Source organism: Dermacentor andersoni, chromosome 8 (assembly GCF_023375885.2).
Source record: "Dermacentor andersoni chromosome 8, qqDerAnde1_hic_scaffold, whole genome shotgun sequence".
Classification (NCBI taxonomy): Eukaryota; Metazoa; Arthropoda; class Arachnida; order Ixodida; family Ixodidae; genus Dermacentor; species Dermacentor andersoni.
The window spans coordinates 97,712,613-97,733,288 of record NC_092821.1 but is presented as its reverse complement, the minus strand read 5'-3'; the positions used below and the strand labels follow the sequence as shown (position 1 = coordinate 97,733,288).

Below are 20,676 nucleotides of genomic sequence, written 5' to 3'. Positions count from 1 at the left end.
CCCGTTCCGAAAGAAATAAAACATGGCTGCCGCCGATCGCTCCGGCACTGGCTACTCGCCCCTGCCGGAGAGCATGGGTTTATTTGCGTGTAAGAAAACTTTTTGCGTGGCCGCCTAACGTTTTGGAGAACTTTCGGCACGTTTACGACCTCGTTATGCCGACTCTTATTTGCTGAGGATCCGTTTTAGCGTCGTTCTTAAGCTTCCGTTGCATGCCGCCACGATTGTGGACGAGCCACGGCAAGCTAAGAGAAAACGGACCAATCGCAAACGCCTGCACCGCCCTCTTCATCCAGTTATCGATATTCAGTGCAGTGGCTCGGCCCCATCGAATCCCTCTCCACTTGAGCATGTTCCTCGCCTCTTGTGAGCAAAGTAGATAATACAAGCCGCTCAGTACAGGCAAAATTATTCGTTTTTTCAAGTAAACGAAAGTGACCTCCTATGAACGAGGGGAGCTTTTGATTGGTTTGTTCAGACAACCCTGCGGGTGACCGTCTGATGCTTGCGTCGGCGGTTACACAAATTTGACTTAAGGAGATTGGAATAAAAACATATTGGAATAGTCTTACATTACACGGCCCTTGGTAGCCATAGGTGCCGCGTCCCGGATCTTATATGTACTCATCAACCCAATGCTATTCGGTACACTGCCCTCCTCTACCTGGGTTGACTGGGCTTTGGTTTGGCCAGTGGTCCTTCCCGGACAATTGGGCCGCTGTTGAGCAGTATCAACCTAGTTTATGTGCTCAACAATGTGGGATTGACTTGCGGCTCAGTGCTTTTCTGCGGGTATTCTCCTGTTCTGTCTTCCCTACACTTCTCCCTTTCCACTCGCGACGGTTGTCGACGGTGGTGCTTCACTCGCGGTAAGGGAGCGGTCGCTCCTCCGCCGGCAGATCGGCTGCTGTTGGACAGCGGCCATGAGCTTCCAGCTGGGCAGAGTCTCGCCGATCTATACAGAGTGCGGGGCAGACGAAACACTGGAACATCTACTGTACCATTGCCCCACACTCAACCCTCAACGAACTACCATGGTGACTGAGCTACGCCACTTGGGACTCCCAGCTGCTTCCAGCAACGACCTCCTCTTCCCAGCCTGCCGTCACAGCCAGGTCTTCACGGCAGTACTCGGCTACGTTGAGGACACGATGCTGGATGAAGGGCTGTAGAGGTATTGCACCCGCGTCTGAGGTGCGGAACACTACTCCCTCCCCTTCCTTCCCACCCTACCTCTTCTCCACTTCTTTACTTTTTCCCCCACCATTCCCCTTTCCCACAATTGCTGAGCCGTGCTCCCTATAAGGGCTGTAGAAACACGCATATTTTCTTCACTACAATCACCCCTGCCCCCCCCCCCTCGTGAGGGTTTGCGGCGGTGGCGCTCGCGCGGCTGGCGGTGGTCGGCAGAGCAAGCGCGAGGCTGATTTCTCCGGGACACCACTGAGTACGCACACGTTTTTCTTTCTTTCTTGCACCTGCGGCGAAGGCGTTCCGTGAGTCGATCCTTCTACGAACGCTATAAAGCCGAAGAACTGCTTAGTGCTCATCCTGTGGTCATACTGCGCCGAGTCGCAGTTATCGCACGACCAAGCCAACTGATATTGCGCGAGCTCTCGCGAGTGGGGGGCCTATTGGTTATCGCGAGAGCAAGTAGCATAGCCGCGGGGACTTCTTTTAGCGACGTTTCGCGGGTAGCCATCCTCCCGCAGTGACGTAGATGTGACGTCCCTGTCCGTGTTTATTCGTTTTTGGCCCGGTAGCCCTTAGAAACCCACGCAGGCCCGTGACCGGGCGTTTGTACAGTGCTGGATGTCGCTGGAGACAAATAAATGGTTTCCGCTGACTTCGGGCAATACTGTGTTCTCATGTGTGCGCACAGTCGCAGCCGTACAAACTCCTAGACGTGGAGCCGGTCAGACAAAGAAACTACGGATTGCAGCTTAAAAACCTGCCCATATTAGTTTCTTGTCAATTTGAATGAGCTATACGCAAGGTAACTTTTATTTTACAATAATTTATAAGTAAGCTTCAAATTAAAAGTTTGGACTCTGGCTGTCCTTTGATTGACATTCGATACCCAGCACGCCATCGCAGGCGGAACCTAAAGGCCAAACTACTTACGCATGCCGGCGCGCGAAAGCTCGCGGCCGTGCGCATTTGCGTTTGCACCTCGCGAGGAATGGCGGTTTGAGCCTTCAAGATCCGTGCCAGTGCGCGCCCGCCTGGCTCACTATTTCCGCCTTGGCAGACATCGGTTCCTGTTTCTGTGAGGCATCCAGTCAGTTCGAGAGCACCGATAACTGTCTGCGCCCGCGCCGCGCTTCGACGTGTACGACGCATGCCGCAACATCTGCGCATGCGTAGGCGCGCGGGCGTGAGCTTTCGCGTGCCGGCAAGCGTACGTGTACTTTACCCTTAACAGCTTCGCTGTAAAAGGAAGAAGAAAAAGACCGTTTGGTGCATTTTTTGGGGTCGCTACAGCCAGTTATACGTTCTTAAAGAAATGCACACCCTTTAGGTCGTATCTTGCCACACAACGTGACAAAGAAAGATGTACACCTACAATGTAAAACTTAATCAAATACAATAGGTTTCGGCTTTCATGCGGAAACCTTGTTCACAATGGGGCGAAAAAAGTTGATGTGCCTACCTAAACATGTTTTAGCATGTGGCGCAAACACCACACGTAAGACAGGGGGAGGGTTCCTTCGTTTCGATTGAGCATGTGTTCTGTTGATTGTATCTCGAGGGACTCCACGTACAGACGTGACTTCCAGTTTTTTTTCTGGCTGATTAGACTAGATTTCGTCCAGTCAATATTGTGCGCAGTCGTTCCTGCACGTTCTACCTAAGCATTTGAAGCTACCCTTTCCTTATCCACATCGTTTTGATGTTGGCCGCAGCCGCTGGTTAAAGTTGCCCGTCTCCCGTATGTAGGCGCAATTGGAATCCGCGCAGGGCATCTTGTAAACAACGCCAGGAAAAGCTCCCTTCGGCAGCTTGTCCTCCCCACTAACGAGTGCTTGCCTCAGTTAGTGCACAGGGATGTGAACCACCGCAGCGTTATGTTTACACAGCACGCTTGATAAGGTCTCGCTTATCCCGGGCACGTAAGGAATGTAAACACGTTTCTTCGGATGGGCACTGCTAGCTTGGAAAGGATTGAACAGACGTTGTTCTACAGCATTCATGAACGCAGGGGGGTAACAGCTCGCCGAAAGAACTTTCCGTATTGTCTGCCTATTGGAATTTAGGCCTTCAGGTTTCGTTCAAATGCGGCTCGCACAGCCCAACAGGGAGGCAACTACTGACCTCTTGTGAGCGTCAGGGTGCACAGACAAGAAATTCAGGTACCGGCTACTGTGCGTACTCTTTCTGAAAGCGCTAAAAGAAACGGCGCCATTGCTTCTTTTCACCAATACATTCAAAAAAGGCACTTTTGGGTCTGTGTTCCTCTCAACCGTGAATTGAATTCAATCTGCTTGATTATTTAGATGCGTGGTGAAAACTTCCAAAGCACGGCGCTTGATTACGTAAACACAATCGTCAACGTAGCATAAAAAAAATTCTTGTTGGTGAGCTCAAAGTAGCGAGCGCGCGACTTTCCAGCCATTTGATTGTCAGATTCGCAGTACGAGACAGAGGCACCCATTGGTGCGCCGTGGACTTGCTTGCAGATGGCCCTATCGAAACAGAAGTAGGTGTTGCCGGCAGAAACAGAGGAGTCCTCAACTGAGGGACATCAAAAGGCGACCGTTACGGTAGAGCCGGATCGGCGTCGGGAGCAGCAGAACACGCTTCCACAGCCATGTCAGTGGGAATGGAAGTAAACAAAGACACAAGTCAGACAAAACCATCACCTCGTCGTCACCGAGAACGATATCCCGGATTTTTCAACGAAATCGATGAAGTTGTGCACATGCGTTATGCCTTTTCCAACGAGAGGGGACAAAATTATGTGCAGAAAGCTGGATAGCTTGTACAGGGGGGAACGGGTAAAGTCCGCCATGGGTCGCAAAGGGACATCCGGTTTGTGGATCTTCGGTAAGCCATAAAGCGCAGGGGGCGCACCATTATGACAAAGGAGCGAACAGTTGAGGGACTTCTGTTCAGGATAAACGAAGTGGAACACCTCCGCTAGGGGTTTCTGTAGTTCTTTCTGTGCTTTCAAGGTAGGGTCCCGGGTGAGCCGAACGCAACTGTCCTGGTTGTCAAGCAGGTCCAGCACTGCTGACAAGCATTCTACTTGTCAGCAAGGAGAATGTCGACCTCAGAGTTGTCAAGAAGGCGCTTGACAGCACCGCGTTCTTCAGCAGAGAAGTGGTGAAGCAAATTTCCGCTGACGTAACCGACAGAGGACCCCAAAAACGCAGGCGTGGACCTCATACAGTTGGCACTGATGAACTTGGTTGACGACGCGCTCCACAGCACAGGGCAAGATAGCGCACAAAGGGTGTAATTTAGCTTGAGAGTGTATATGCCTTACACAATCCTAAACAAAATTACCCCTTTTGGGTTGTATCTTTCCGCACATCAATAATCGTCATCTGTATTGTCCGCATTTCCCGGTCCTTGTCCGCGAGCCCGGTACTTCCAAATCACAAACGGCATGCGCGTTATCAGCATGACGGAACATTCTCGGCTGGAAAGTAGCGAGTGTAGCGTTTTCAAGAAAGGAAACGCAACCAAGGCAGATGACAATTATCGTTGTGTGGCAAATATACACCTTAAAGGGTGTACCTTGTCGAAGACTGCATAGCCTGCTCTATTCTACTACTTGATCTAATATCAGCCGGAATGCCGTGTCTGCATGCATTTAATCCCGAATACAGGCCATTGTTTTTGTTTCTGTTACACCCATGATTTTTCTTTTTAACGAGTTCAGTGCGCTGACGATGATGACGTCATACTTACCTAGGCAAAGAGGAGCTCCGTCGACAAACTCGCATTGTCGTTGCATTGCTTTGCACTTTTCCTCCTCTTGCTCATTGCATTTCGTGCGTTTCTTTCCTGACAATAGAAATAACACGAGCGTCACTTCAATAATTACAAGAATTAATTTCCACTGCACACATTCTGGCTCCATTGCTTGGTTTCTTCATATCGTTTCAACCAACAAAAGTTACGGACGATGACTCTCGATATATGATCACTGTCGACGAACATATGATAATGGCAATGAATGCGAATTACCTTATTCCTTAAGTGCCGTTTGTTTAGCTTGAGTAGTGGTAATTCTGAAGCTCATTGATTCGGCTATATGCTTACGTACTCCGATATGATCCCACTCAACTATGACAATCGCTTGCCAAAGCTGTCCATAAGCATGGAGGCATAATGGGGACTGTATGAGGCTGACAGAGTGACGATGGAACGAGAAAGTAGGAATGATATCCACAGAGCGACAGAAGCGTGTGACATCGATGGCATGACTACGATGACATGTCTATTCTTGAATTAGGGCGATGGTATGACAACAACAACCGGACGACGATGACATGAGGACAAGATGACGACTGTATTACGAAAACCGGGCGAAAAAGCCAGAATGGCGACGATCGCATGACCAAAAGGCATGGCATTGACGGTATGACAACGGATGCATGATAGCGTCTTTGTGTCGAGGACGCAATTACGACACTGAAGAAACAACAGGGTGACACCGATGGCATGACCACAATGGTATGAAGAGGAATGCATGACGATGACTGTATGATGACGATACAGTAACGATAGTGGTAAGACAACGACATGAGAGTGGGATGACGACGAGTGTATAATTACAATGGCGTGACTATTACTGTATCACGAAGTTTGTATGACGACGATGGCTTGACGACGACAGCATTATGATCAGATCCGGATGACTTAGCTCAAGGGACAATGATGGCACGACCGCGATGGCATCACGAGGACGGTCTGACGGTGGGGGCGCGATAGCGACTGACGATGACGGCATGACAAGGATTGCATAATCCCAATTTAATGGCGACAGCGTGACAGCAATAAAATGACAAAGAAAAATTGATGTCGATGGAATGACGAAGGCAGCATGACAACGACGGCATCACGACGATGGGATGACGTTAGCGAAGTACTGACAATGATGAAACGACAGCGTGACGACGACCACATGATACGATGAGGAGAGTCGGATGACAAAGCTGGAATGACAACCATGCAATGACCACTACGGCATGGCGACGCCGAACGCACACATATTATCCTAAGCTATTTGGACCACTAGGTCGGAGCAGAAGGCGTGACGACCACGGCATAACGAGAGTCAGGTCACGAAGCTGGAAGGACGACGATTGAGCGACCATAACGGCAACACTATGGCGGTGTGACAACAAATGCATAACGGCTGTACGACGACGATGGCGCGACAACGAAGGCATCACGAGTACCGGGCGACAAAGCTGGAATAACGGCGATGCAACGGCCACGATTGCATCACGACCAGGAGCGCAGACATATTGCCCCAAGCTATTAAACAACTTGGGTGACTGGGTCGCGGTAGATGGCGTGAAGACGATGGCATGACGAGAGAAAGATGGAACGATTATGATGATGACAATGGAACGACCATGACGGCAAGCAGAGAGACAGTTTAGGTCACAGGGTTGGCGTAAGGGCTATAAACAGACAGACAGACAGACAGACAGACAGACAGACAGACAGACAGACAGACAGACAGACAGACAGACAGACAGACAGACAGACAGACAGACAGACAGACAGACAGACAGACAGACAGACAGACAGACAGACAGACAGACAGACAGACAGACAGACAGACAGACAGACAGACAGACAGACAGACAGACAGACAGACAGACAGACAGACAGACAGACAGACAGACAGACAGACAGACAGACAGACAGACAGACAGACAGACAGACAGACAGACAGACAGACAGACAGACAGACAGACAGACAGACAGACAGACAGACAGACAGACAGACAGACAGACAGACAGACAGACAGACAGACAGACAGACAGACAGACAGACAGACAGACAGACAGACAGACAGACAGACAGACAGACAGACAGACAGACAGACAGACAGACAGACAGACAGACAGACAGACAGACAGACAGACAGACAGACAGACAGACAGACAGACAGACAGACAGACAGACAGACAGACAGACAGACAGACAGACAGACAGACAGACAGACAGACAGACAGACAGACAGACAGACAGACAGACAGACAGACAGACAGACAGACAGACAGACAGACAGACAGACAGACAGACAGACAGACAGACAGACAGACAGACAGACAGACAGACAGACAGACAGACAGACAGACAGACAGACAGACAGACAGACAGACAGACAGACAGACAGACAGACAGACAGACAGACAGACAGACAGACAGACAGACAGACAGACAGACAGACAGACAGACAGACAGACAGACAGACAGACAGACAGACAGACAGACAGACAGACAGACAGACAGACAGACAGACAGACAGACAGACAGACAGACAGACAGATAGATAGATAGATAGATAGATAGATAGATAGATAGATAGATAGATAGATAGATAGATAGATAGATAGATAGATAGATAGATAGATAGATAGATAGATAGATAGATAGATAGATAGACAGATAGGCTCAAAACGGCTCAAGTAGGCAAATAATGCTATTCGCATTAAAAAAATACATATCCCGCCAGTTCTTAGTATTCTAGTTCGCTCCTATATAATATGTTGGGGCCAGATTACATTTTCAGTAAATGCATCACCACAAAAAATACATATTACACCGACACATCGTGAGCACGCCACTGTTGTTCTAAAAAGAAAGAGAAAGAAGGCAATAGAACAAAAAAAGAGAGCGTGGTTTTTAGTGTGCCGTGAAGTTCACTGGCGGCGTCTTACCAGAACAAATAGCACCTCCACCGATAAACTCGCATCCCTTTCCCAATTTAGCGCACCTTTCCTTCTCAGATGCGTCGCACGTTGAGCGCGCAGGGCCTGGTAAAGGAAAGAGACGAACAGTAAAAACAACTTCAATGCGTATTGGGTACGGTATAGTCATTACATATGCTGTTTATAGAGAGGAAGTTGGTTTTGTTTAGAACGTGACTGGTGCTCTGAATGAAAATGTTATCGGCTTTTAACGATACATATTCGTTTTACCATTTTGTTCATTGGCGTACATCACGCGCGTTTGCGACAAAACTGCACACTCGTTATTATCTGGTTTGCCAGGAAGACCAGACTGATTTCACGGACTAAGGACGTATACCCTCTCAAAACGAATGCACATACGTGACAGGGCTTGTCGTAAAATAACCTAACACAATGGGTGTATTTCTCTGTAGGCATATATATTTAATAATTTCGCTTTATGAAAATACACTCCTCACATAAAATATTCTTCCAGAATTTGAAGGGAAGTCGGTAATAAGTCATACAGTAACCCCAGAAAAATTTGTCACCATCATTGATTACGAGTTCATATGGAGCAAGAAACTAATGTAGTAGTTTTGAAGCTTGCATTTCGTTCGCAACAGCAATTCCGGAAATGGAGTGCACAATTCTGGGTTAACGAAACGCTCAATGAACTCAAAAGGCTTGGGGGAACTAGGATTGACATTTTTATTTATGAAAGAGGCGTAAACAAGGGCAAGCCTACCCTCAACCCCACGCCCCCCCCAAAAAAAAAAGAAACAGGGAAGTTACCAGAGAGCCTCTGTAAGGCGACTTTGCGGAATCTAGAATCCAAAGCTGCTTAGGTTAACCAAAGTGGCTATTATATGCACGGTGAATTTGACTGTATGGCTGAGATATTGATAATATGCAGAAGATATTGTGAGGGACAGCTCCTGCGCATATTGATTTTACCACGTGCAGCTTACAGCAATAAGCTAAAGAGATGTCATCCATTTGTGCATCAGCCTAGAACGATCTGTTGTCAAGTAGCGAAATATTGAAATCAAACTGAAGAATCATATTAAAAATGCGGGCTTCGAATATTGAGCCTAATAAGTAAAAATGTTATATTTCTATAAATGAAAAAGCGTCCGGAGAATAAGTGTGGGAAAAGTTCTTTTTTCCAATTACACACAATGCTATACGAAAGTCAGTGAGTCTACGGAGCTTGTAAATCAGCCCGAGCGAGAAATCCACACGACGAGGGGAAATATGGTTACTGTAAAAAAAAAAAAAAAAAAAAAAAGCGTAGATCTCACAATACGAAAGGTTAAATAACCTTTTCTGGTAGGGCCGCAAGTGTTTTAAATGCATGGCCAGCTATAAACACGCGCACTTCTGGCGGCGAGCAAGGGCTAGCCGATATTTGCCTGCATGTTCGGCAGGAATACAATATTCGACGAAAATCGCCTTCGGCAATTAGGCACCGTGGTTTTAGGCAAAAACAGTATATCCGATATCCGGTATATATCCGGTATATAGGGTTGCAGTGGTGGCGTAGAGGTAGAGCGTCCGCCTCGGGTGCAAGAGGACCGTGGTTCGAATCCCGGTGTCGCGCAATTTTCCACCGGATTAAAAAAAAATCCGCGTGTTGATCTCATCTCATCATCAGCCTGGTTACGCCCACTGTAGGGCAAAGGCCTCTCCCATACTTCTCCAACAACCCCGGTCATGTACTAATTGCGGCCATGCCGTCCCTGCAAACTTCTTAATCTCATCCGCCCACCTAACTTTCTGCCGCCCCCTGCTACGCTTCCCTTCCCTTGGGATCCAGTCCGTAACCCTTAATGACCATCGGTTATCTTCCCTCCTCATTACATGTCCTGCCCATGCCCATTTCTTTTTCTTGATTTCAACTAAGATGTCATTAACTCGCGTTTGTTCCCTCACCCAATCTGCTCTTTTCTTATCCCTTAACGTTACACCTATCATTCTTCTTTCCATAGCTCGTTGCGTCGTCCTCAATTTGAGTAGAACCCTTTTCGTAAGCCTCCAGGTTTCTGCCCCGTAGGTGAGTACTGGTAAGACACAGCTATTGATAAAACTGCACAAACAGGCCTGGAGTGCGGCCTGATCCCAGTGACCAGAACCGGTAACGCACTCCCTCACCATAGCAGGATTGACCACCCTGGTGCAGTACTTGGCCCACAACCTCCTATATGAATACAACAATCAAGGATGGTGGGCAGATTGTTCTAGAAAAACTGGCCACCCTGTGTACGCAATGCCTCATGACCTCGAACGCTCCGGAATCTTGGAAAAACGCCCACATAATCCTAATCCATAAGAAAGGGGACGACAACGACTTGAAAAATTATACACCGATCAGCTTACTGTCCGCTGCCTACAAAGTATTTACTAAGGTAATCGCAAAGAGAATCAGGAACACCTTAGACCTCTGTCAACCAAAGGACCAGGCAGGATAGACCATATTCACACTATCAATCAGGTGATAGAGAAATGTGCGGAATGTAACCAACCTTTATATATAGCTTTCATTGATTACGAGAAAGCGCTTGATCCAGTCGAAACCTCAGCAGTCATGGAGGCATTACGGAATCACGGTGTACACGAGCAGTATGTAAAAATACTGAAAGATATCTATAGCGGCTTTACAGCCACCGTAGTCCTCCATCGTAGCTTAACAGCCCTGCAGTTACTAGACTGAATTACGGTGGAAAAGACCACGAGGATAGCAGAACCCTCACTCACTCACACACAAAGAGAGAGAGAGAGAGGAACGAGCAAGAGCTCGAACGCGGAAATCATTAACAAGCGGAAGTTTCTCTTTTTTTTCTTTTTCATCACAACTCGCTTTCAACGAGAGCAGCTCCTTACCATAGCACAAAGAGGCCCCGCCTACAAACTCGCATCCTTTGTCGACCGTTTCACACCGTTGCTTTTCCTCTTGATTGCAAGCTGTGCGATTTGGATCTACCGGAGAATGACAAAAAAATGCAGTTGCATCAAAAACAAGAATGTACACAGTTTCACATGTCGCGCGCAAAAATCTGCCAGTGGCAAACATCGTTAATCACAGCTCGTCGGGGATAGTGACTTACCGACGCAAAATGCTGCCTTCGCAGTGAAGTCGCAGTCTTCCTTGCTTAATTTGCACTCGTCGGTCTCTTCCTCATTACAGTCCGTGCGCGTTTTTTCTACGAAAAGAAAATAACTATCTGAAAAAATTGAACACATAACTGGTGACGTCATGTTTGTGGAACTAAGGACTAAGTGCCGGTGATTCATGTCGCATAAGCCAGACATTCGTATGAAGGAAGGCCTATCATTGGCGGAACGGAAAACGCAAATGTCAAATCTTCTCACTGTATATCGGGCCATCGTTTATGCACTTTCTTGCGAGGTTATAGCTCTGTCTTTTTTATGTTGTATACGACACATTTATGGGTGATATGCAGGTGCAACTAAAATGTATCTGGTTCTGATTTATTTCGCTTGTCAGGCGTATGTTTAACCAGATGATTTATTGTTCAATTCTGCTTCCGCGCTTTGCATGCTGTACTTGCTAGAAATTAATAATGCGACGACCATCCGGCTTAGAGACAAAGCACTTTTCATGTCGCTGTAGCGATGTCTACCTGATACGAGCATTCATGCTTATATGTGGTTGCATTCCCACACATATATATATATATATATATATATAGATATATATATATATATATATATATATATATATATATATATAAAGTACTGTAGCAGCTGAAAACATGGTAGACAACGAGCGAGATATTAAGAATGTCGTCTTCTTTGGACTATTCTTAAAACGTCGTCTTCGTCAGCCTGTCACAGGATATACATGGCGTCCCGGCTAACTTTTTTATTTATTTTATTTACAGCATACTGCAGGCCGTGTGGCCCAAGCAGGAGGGGCATGGTAACAAATAAGAGTACATGTATTAAAGGCAGAATTGCAAAAAATATGAAATTCACAAAATGAATCAATATTACACAAAACAGCAATGTTAGTTAGGAAATACTAATAATATGAGTTTGACTTCATTCTTGAGCCAGTGTTTAAAAACTTGAGCCAGTGTTTAAAACTATGCGAATGCCACGTAGCTGGACAGAACAGGGGTAATGTTGTTTCCCGTCGCTTGCACAAACTATCTTTTTTCCTTCCGCCTAACTAGACAATGAGTCTTAATTATTTCTACAATTTCTCAAATATTACAATTAGATGAAAAGTGTCTATGAGAAAATTGTAGAGCGACATATAAAAATGGCTGTGGCTTAGCTAAGGTTAAGCCCAGGATGCGAAGCATACTAGCCTTTATTTTAGTTGTTGAACCACTGTTTAGCCTGGTGAACTGCTGCTGCTTCGCTATATTTGGTTCGGCTAGACGAAGAAACAACTCATGCGTTACTCTGCTTCGCCTTCAAGAGTGCAACGCGACAGCGTTCCCATCGACCCGCCAAGGGGTGTAAGACAATGGGCTACGGCGCAGCGACTGCGCGCCCCGCATTGGACGCGGTGAGCGTCGAGCAACGCAGCGTTCGGCGCGTCAACGAAGCTCGTTTCTAAGGCAACACCGCATTCACTAGAGGCGCTTTTGTACCGCTTTGAAGCATCGTACTCGTGGCTCAGTGGTAGCGTCTCCATCTCACACTCCGGAGACCCTGGTTCGATTCCCACCCAGCCCATCTTGCAAGAGTTGAGCCAAAGCCACCTAGAAACAAGCGCAGCTGCTTATATACCGCCGCGACGCCGCGAGCGACGGCGCGAGTTGGAGCCCCGTTTCTCTTCTGTCGTGACGTCACGGTGTCACGTGGTATTGAAGGCGACACCGCCGCGCCTGAGGAGCTGGGTTGAGCTCTAGTAATATGCTTCGCATAAAACTCCCGACACAGCTTTCTGTTGCTCAATGCGTACTACATAAGTGTTTTCCCGAGCGTGAAAGAAGCCCGCGAAAACTTGTAGGACGCTTGAGCTTCGCATTTAAGAGTGGAACGCGATAGCATTCAAAGACGCTTGCCAGCAACTGCAGCGTATGTAACCTTAATGTCCAGCGGGAAACACTCACGGCGAACACTATGCACGAAGGCGGGCTTTCTTAGGGTGCCTCGATGTGCGCCCGCTCTCCGCGGAGGGTGGCGCCACTCTTTGAAGGGGTCGTCGCCGCCAAAACCGGTTCTCGGGAGGCGCCGCCGCCATTTTCTTGCATTCCGTTCCCGCCGGCACGCAGACTCCTTCCCTACACGGAAAGCGGCATTCTTCACGCAGTCTCTTTGCAGAATGCCTGGCTGCTGCGTTCCCCAGTGCACTAACAGCGCTAAGAATGGCTGGAGAATGTTTTCATTTCCTAGAGACCAAAAAAGACGACTTCTGTGGACTGTGAAAATCAAGTGGCAGCCGACGAAGTACTCATGTATCTGCAGTGTAAGTACTCAATGTCTCAGCAACGCCAAATCAATTTTTAGGCTTACGTACAGTTTGTCTGTGCAACTGTTTCTAAAAACCAGACGTACGATTTTATGTGTTCATGTTAGAGCCGTCATCATGCTTTTGCGGCCTTCTGATATTTGATCGCTGATATTGAGAGCTGGGGGCCGACATGAAACCCCAGGCACATTTGCGGCTCTATTTATTTCGCTTGGCATCACGAAATAAGGCGCAGCCTTATAAAAATGTAAACGATCTTTCTCAGCCACGAAGCGTGATCTGGAGCGCATCACGCTTACTTCACCAAAAGCCCTCGCTACCCACTTTTGACAGGCGCATATAGCAGTGCGGAGGGCGAATCCCGGAGCTCGAAACAGCATGCGACGCGTTATGCTCGCGCTTACTCCGTGTTGCTTCAAATGAAGGTCTTTTATACTTTTTCTTGTGTGCGAAAATTATGCTATTCATGACATTTATTCCAGCTTATCATAAGTCACGGAAGTAGCGCATGGAGGTGAAAAAAATTTGTGAATTACGCCTTATTTTGTGCATGTGTGCTGATGTGAGCCCATATGCCTGCCGGTGTCAGTTCGTTCGGTTTCCTTGTACATGCCGTGCATCCGTAGTTGAATATGCAGCAGTTCCCTTCCTTCGCGTACTTCGCCTACTTACCGCTATGTCCATCCCAAGTCATTTAATCTTATTTCGCGGGTTTTGAACAAAACCGAGCAGATGGATGGAGGAAGCTGAAGCCAAATGCTGTACCAACGGTTTTCCCATTCAGAGGTAGGTATTTCCCATTTGATTTACCGCCTCATTCTTTGAAAGTGCATACATTCGTTACGTTGATAAAATTGCATAAACAGGCCTGGAGTGTGGCCTGATGCCGGTGACCAGAACCGGTAACACACTCCCTCACCAGAGCAGGATTGGCCACCCTGGTGCAGTACTTGGCCACAACCTCCTATATGAACACAACAATCAAACCCCGGCCCTCAGTCCCCAGCAGCTGCGAAGCAACTGACCACGGCGGCGGTCAGACCTGCGACGCTGCAGAGGGTGCTAAGAATCCCTGGCTCCGGACAGGCCGCCATTGGAATATGAACCTGGCAACGTTTAACGCAAGAACATTATCTAGTGAGGCGAGTCTAGCAGTGCTATTGGAAGAATTAGAGGGCAGTAAATGGGATATAATAGGGCTCAGTGAAGTTAGGAGGCCAAAAGAAGCATATACAGTGTTAAGGAGCGGGCACGTCCTGTGCTACCGGGGCTTAGCGGAGAGACGAGAACTAGGAGTCGGATTCCTGATTAATAAGAATATAGCTGGTAACATACAGGAATTCTACAGCATTAACGAGAGGGTGGCATGTCTTGTTGTGAAACTTAATGAGAGGTACAAAATGAAGGTTGTACAGGTCTACGCCCCTACATCCTGTCATGATGACCAGGAAGTCGAAAGCTTCTACGAAGACGTGGAATCGGCGATGGGTAGAGTGAAAACAAAATACACTATACTGATGGGCGATTTCAATGCCAAGGTAGGCAAGAAGCATGATGGAGACAAGGCAGTGGGGGAATATGGCATAGGCACTAGGAATAGCAGGGGGGAGGTATTAGTAGAGTTTGCAGAACAGAATAATATGAGGATAATGAATACCTTCTTCCGCAAGCGGAATAACCGAAAGTGGACATGGAGGAGCCCGAACGGCGAGACTAGAAATGAAATAGATTTCATACTCTGCGCTAACCCTGGCATCATACAAGATGTGGACGTGCTCGGTAAGGTGCGCTGCAGTGACCACAGGATGGTAAGAACTCGAATTAGCCTAGACCTGAGGAGGGAACGGAGGAAACTGGTACATAAGAAGCCGATCAATGAGTTAGCGCTAAGAGGGAAAATAGAGGAATTCCAGATCAAGCTACAGAACAGGTATTCGGCTTTAAGTCACGAAGAGGACCTTAGTGTTGAAGCAATGAACGACAATCTTGTGGGCATCATTAAGGAGTGTGCAATAGAAGTCGGTGGTAACTCCGTTAGACAGGATACCAGTAAGCTATCGCAGGAGACGAAAGATCTGATCAAGAAACGCCAATGTATGAAAGCCTCTAACCCTACAGCTAGAATAGAACTGGCAGAACTTTCGAAGTTAATCAACAAGCGTAAGACAGCTGACATAAGGAAGTATAACATGGATAGAATTGAACAAGCTCTCAGGAACGGAGGAAGCCTAAAAGCACTGAAGAAGAAACTAGGAATTGGCAAGAATCAGATGTATGCGCTAAGAGACAAAGCCGGCAATATCATTACTAATATGGATGAGATAGTTCAAGTGGCTGAGGAGTTCTATAGAGATTTATACAGTACGAGTGGCACCCACGATGATAATGGAAGAGAGAATAATCTAGAGGAATTCGATATCCCAGAAGTAACGCCGGAAGAAGTAAAGAAAGCCTTGGGAGCTATACAAAGGGGGAAGGCAGCTGGGGAGGATCAGGTAACAGCAGATTTGCTGAAGGATGGTGGGCAGATTGTTCTAGAAAAACTGGCCACCCTGTATACACAATGCCTCAAGACCTCGAGCGTACCGGAATCTTGGAAGAACGCTAACATAATCCTAATCCATAAGAAAGGCGACGCCAAAGACTTGAAAAATTATAGACCGATCAGCTTACTGTCCGTTGCCTACAAAGTATTTACTAAGGTAATTGCAAATAGAATCCGGAACACCTTAGACTTCCGTCAACCAAAGGACCAGGCAGGATTCCGTAAAGGCTACTCAACAATAGATCATATTCACACTATCAATCAGGTGATAGAGAAATGTGCGGAATATAACCAACCATTATATATAGCTTTCATTGATTACGAGAAAGCGTTTGATTCAGTCGAAACCTCAGCAGTCATGGAGGCATTGCGGAATCAGGGTGTAGACGAGCCGTATGTAAAAATACTGAAAGATATCTATAGCGACTCCACAGCCACCATAGTCCTCCATAAAGAAAGCAACAAAATCCCAATAAAGAAAGGCGTCAGGCAGGGAGATACGATCTCTCCAATGCTATTCACAGCGTGTTTACAGGAGGTATTCAGAGACCTGGATTGGGAAGAATTGGGGATAAGAGTAAATGGAGAATACCTTAGTAACTTGCGCTTCGCTGATGATATTGCCTTGCTTAGTAACTCAGGGGACCAACTGCAATGCATGCTCACTGATCTGGAGAGGCAGAGCAGAAGGGTGGGACTAAAAATGAATCTGCAGAAAACTAAAGTAATGTTTAACAGTCTCGGAAGGGAACAGCAGTTTACGATAGGTAGCGAGGCACTGGAAGTGGTAAGAGAATACATCTACTTAGGACAGGTAGTGACTGCTGATCCAGATCATGAGAGTGAAATAATCAGAAGAATAAGAATGGGCTGGGGTGCGTTTGGCAGGCATTCGCAGATCATGAACAGCAGGTTGCCATTATCCCTCAAGAGAAAAGTGTATAACAGCTGTGTCTTACCAGTACTCACGTACGGGGCAGAAACCTGGAGGCTTACGAAAAGGGTTCTACTTAAATTGAGGACGACGCAACGAGCTATGGAAAGAAGAATGATAGGTGTAACGTTAAGGGATAAGAAAAGAGCAGATTGGGTGAGGGAACAAACGCGCGTTAATGACATCTTAGTTGAAATCAAGAAAAAGAAATGGGCATGGGCAGGACATGTAATGAGGAGGGAAGATAACCGATGGTCATTAAGGGTTACGGACTGATTCCGAGGGAAGGGAAGCGTAGCAGGGGGCGACAGAAAGTTAGGTGGGCAGATGAGATTAGGAAGTTTGGAGGGTCAACATGGCCACAATTAGTACATGACCGGGGTAGTTGGAGAAGTATGGGAGAGGCCTTTGCCCTGCAGTGGGCGTAATCAGGCTGATGATGATGATGATGATGACATTCGTTACCGAAAGAGTGGTGGTCGCTCGGAAACATTTCAGCAGACATGCATCACTTATTTTGATTTTGACAGGTTACGCATGTATGTATGTATGTATGTATGTATGTATGTATGTATGTATGTATGTATGTATGTATGTATGTATGTATGTATGTATGTATGTATGTATGTATGTATGTATGTATGTATGTATGTATGTATGTATGTATGTATGTATGTATGTATGTATGCACGTACGTACGTACGTATGTGCGCGTGTGTGTATCAATGCTGCTTCTGCCGCTCTTATCGAGAAGCATTTCTACCTAATCAGTTGTACTGTCGATCGGTTCGCGCAACAACCTTAATCTCAACGCACCCACTTAACACATCTCTTGAAAAAGGGCATCAATCGCGTTGGCTAATTGATGTGTAATTAACCAAGGCGACATTGTAATTAATACAGGGAGCGGATACCTAGTCAGGTACTTATGTATACCTATTTGCCCCTCTACCCTTAGGTTTTCTTTGTGGAAAACTAAAAACTCAATAAAAATTGCCGAGACGCTGGCCATGCCTTGTTTCCGCATTGTCTTGATTTTCCATATTCCTTGATACCGCGTTTTCCCTCATCTTAGTGCTTAGTTTGATAATCGGTTTGTGTACCTCTCTGCTTCCAGTTGCTCTAAGGAAGCGAAAGCCACCTAGAGACAGAACGCAGCCTGTGCCCATATTCACCAATGAAGAGGCAAGCAACCCCGCTGAAGTACCTCACGCCGGATCAGAGGCAGGGGAAATGCTCCCCGAGTCAACTCACACGGTATCGCAAGAGGCGTCATCGAACAACTTCCAAGTCAACAACCCAGGTGACGAAGCTTTGAACGTCGGAATCCCAAGCTCGACAGATGAAACTCCCACAGCTAGTAAGGCGCAAGGGAATTGTGCTGAGTTGAAAAAGCAGTTGGCAGACATGGAAAGAAAATACGCCACTCTTCAAGAACATCACACAATTGCTAAGAACGCAATGCAAAACCTCAAAAAGCAAGTGCAAAAGCTTGAAAGTAAGGCGGATAATTTCGCAAGAAATACGCGGTTCTTGAATTCAGATCAGATTTCCGCTCTTTCTAAAAATAGCACCCAGGGTCACACATGGTCTGCGGAGACAGTTAAACAAGGTTTGCAAATTAAGTTTGCTTGTGGAACGACCGGCTATGAGACACTGAGGAAGTTGGGTTATCCTCTTCCGTCCAGCAGGACGTTGGCGCGGAGGATCCAGGGACTGAGGTTCCTTCCAGGAATTCTTCAAGAAGTTTTTGATGTCATGAAGTGCAAGGCTGAGACTATGGAAAACGTGGAAAAAGACTGCGTGCTGTTTCTAGACGAGATGGAAATAGCTACAGCGTTTGAATTGGATAGAAGTGAGGACATTCTCCTTGGAGGTACAACACTTCCTTCAAAGCCAGAGGAGCCCGCCAATCACGCGTTGGTGTTCATGTTGGGCGGAATTAATCAGCGGTGGAAGCAAGTCATCGGATATGAATTCACTGGCCGACACGTGGAAGGTGCCCTGCTCAAAGACTATGTTCTCGACATCACCCGGCGCTGCAGCCAGATTTCCCTAAGAGTCCGTGCAGTGACATGTGACATGGGATCAGCAAATCGAGCAATGTGGCGAGAATTCGGGTTTTCGAGCCACAGAAATTCCACCACAGTGTGCTCCATGCCACACCCATGTTTGGACGGTAAAGAGCTTTTTTTCCCTGCCGATGCAGCACATGTGTTGAAGAACCTACGAGGGCAACTTTTAAGCTCAAAAGTCTTTACACTGAGCGCTGCCACCGTGCTCGACAACAACCTTCCGTCACCGAACGTGAAACTGGAGCACGTCCTGGCAGTGGTGGAATACGACGCAGAGAAGGAACTTAAAGTAGCCCCTGCCCTATCGGAGGTTCATGTGAGCAGCGGCCACTTCACAAAAATGAAGGTTAGTGTAGCTCTCCAATTCTTCAGAGAAGCTGCACCTGCCATCCGATTTTTGGTAAAAGAAGGGCTGCTTGACCCATCTGCCGAAACGACAGCATGGTTCATGGATCTGGTGTCAAAGTGGTATGCCTTGATGTCGTCACGCCATCCCACTTTAGCTTTAAGCAACCGAAATATGGACAAATATTATGCTGCTCTGAAAACCTTGCGCCTTACAGCAGAAACAATTCAAGGGATGAATATGGGCGCCACATCTCAATGGAAACCATCCCAAGCTGGGCTCCTCATTTCCACGACAGTCGTCCTTCGCCTCCAAGAAGTTTTCCTGGGCAATGAACGCTACGAATTTTTCCTAACGAGCAGGCTACTTCAAGACTGCCTCGAAAATCTTTTTTCTGTAGTACGCCTAATGAAGCCAGTGCCAACGGCATATGACTTAAAATGTGCTCTGAGGCTTGTGAGCGTGAGCCAGTTTCTACACACACCGCGAACAACAAACTATGAGCTTGACGATCGAGAGTACCTCGTCGACCTCCTTTCTCAAGCAAAGAAGCAGTGCTCAGAAAATTTGTCGGAAGAAATAGACGACTCTGAGATTTTGTTCATTGAGGAGCTGACGTCAACGGAATGTTGTATTTTATACTACCTGGGCGGCTTCATCCTGAAAAGCATCGTAAAGCATGTATCCTGTTCCCAATGCAAGGATGCCCTCCTTGGAGCAGCAAGCAATGAATATGCCTCTTTGACAGTTCTCAAGGAGTATGTAAGGGATGGACGGAACTTGATCTATCCGAGCAGTGATGTGATCCGCACTCTAAAGAACTACGAGGAGCACTTCACGGGTGTTATCGCGTGGTGTACAAACAATATACACACGATGAAGTCCCCGCTGAAATCGTTTACAGAATACCTTGCGAAGGTAGACCGGCCATGCCTGAACACATGTGCAGACCACAGGGAAGCAATAACTAAAATGCTGATAGCCAGCTACACAAGACTGCGGCTACGTATTCATTTACGTCAGTACCAAGCCACACGTGTCGGAGGTCACGGAAGCAAAACTTGTGCTGGTGTTAGTTTAACTTAAAGACGCTGTAATAAGTATGAACTTTTCGTATACATGCACATAAGCATGAGAAAATGTTAAGTGTAGTAATCATAAGCAGCATTATAACTGCAGTGAAGTGTGTTCGTTATCATATTAAACATCACGTATTTTTGGATCAAGGTATTAAATCATTGTTTTTCCTTGCGCCTAAGCCTTCATGTTTTGATTGCATGGTGTATGCATGACAGTTTGCAGCCAGGTAATCCTATGTCACCACGGCGAAGAATATTGCTAGTGGACGTAAACATGCCGTGCATCCGTAGTTGAATATGCAGCAGTTCCCTTCCTTCGCGTACT

At 46.9% G+C, this 20,676-nt stretch overlaps 1 protein-coding gene across 5 annotated transcripts in view; it reads right to left on the bottom strand.

Annotated features, from left to right (window-relative positions):
* Positions 1-20,676, bottom strand: part of LOC126529308 (uncharacterized) — a 157,496-nt gene that overhangs the window by 38,280 nt on the left and 98,540 nt on the right. For all 5 annotated transcript variants that reach the window (XM_055069764.1, XM_055069758.2, XM_055069763.2 and 2 more), the window contains 4 exons: positions 11,031-11,126; positions 10,807-10,902; positions 7,912-8,007; positions 4,918-5,013 (listed from right to left, as the gene is read on the bottom strand). In XM_055069764.1, the coding sequence (XP_054925739.1) occupies positions 4,918-5,013; positions 7,912-8,007; positions 10,807-10,902; positions 11,031-11,126 (384 nt within the window). The remainder of the gene's footprint in view (positions 1-4,917; positions 5,014-7,911; positions 8,008-10,806; positions 10,903-11,030; positions 11,127-20,676) is intronic.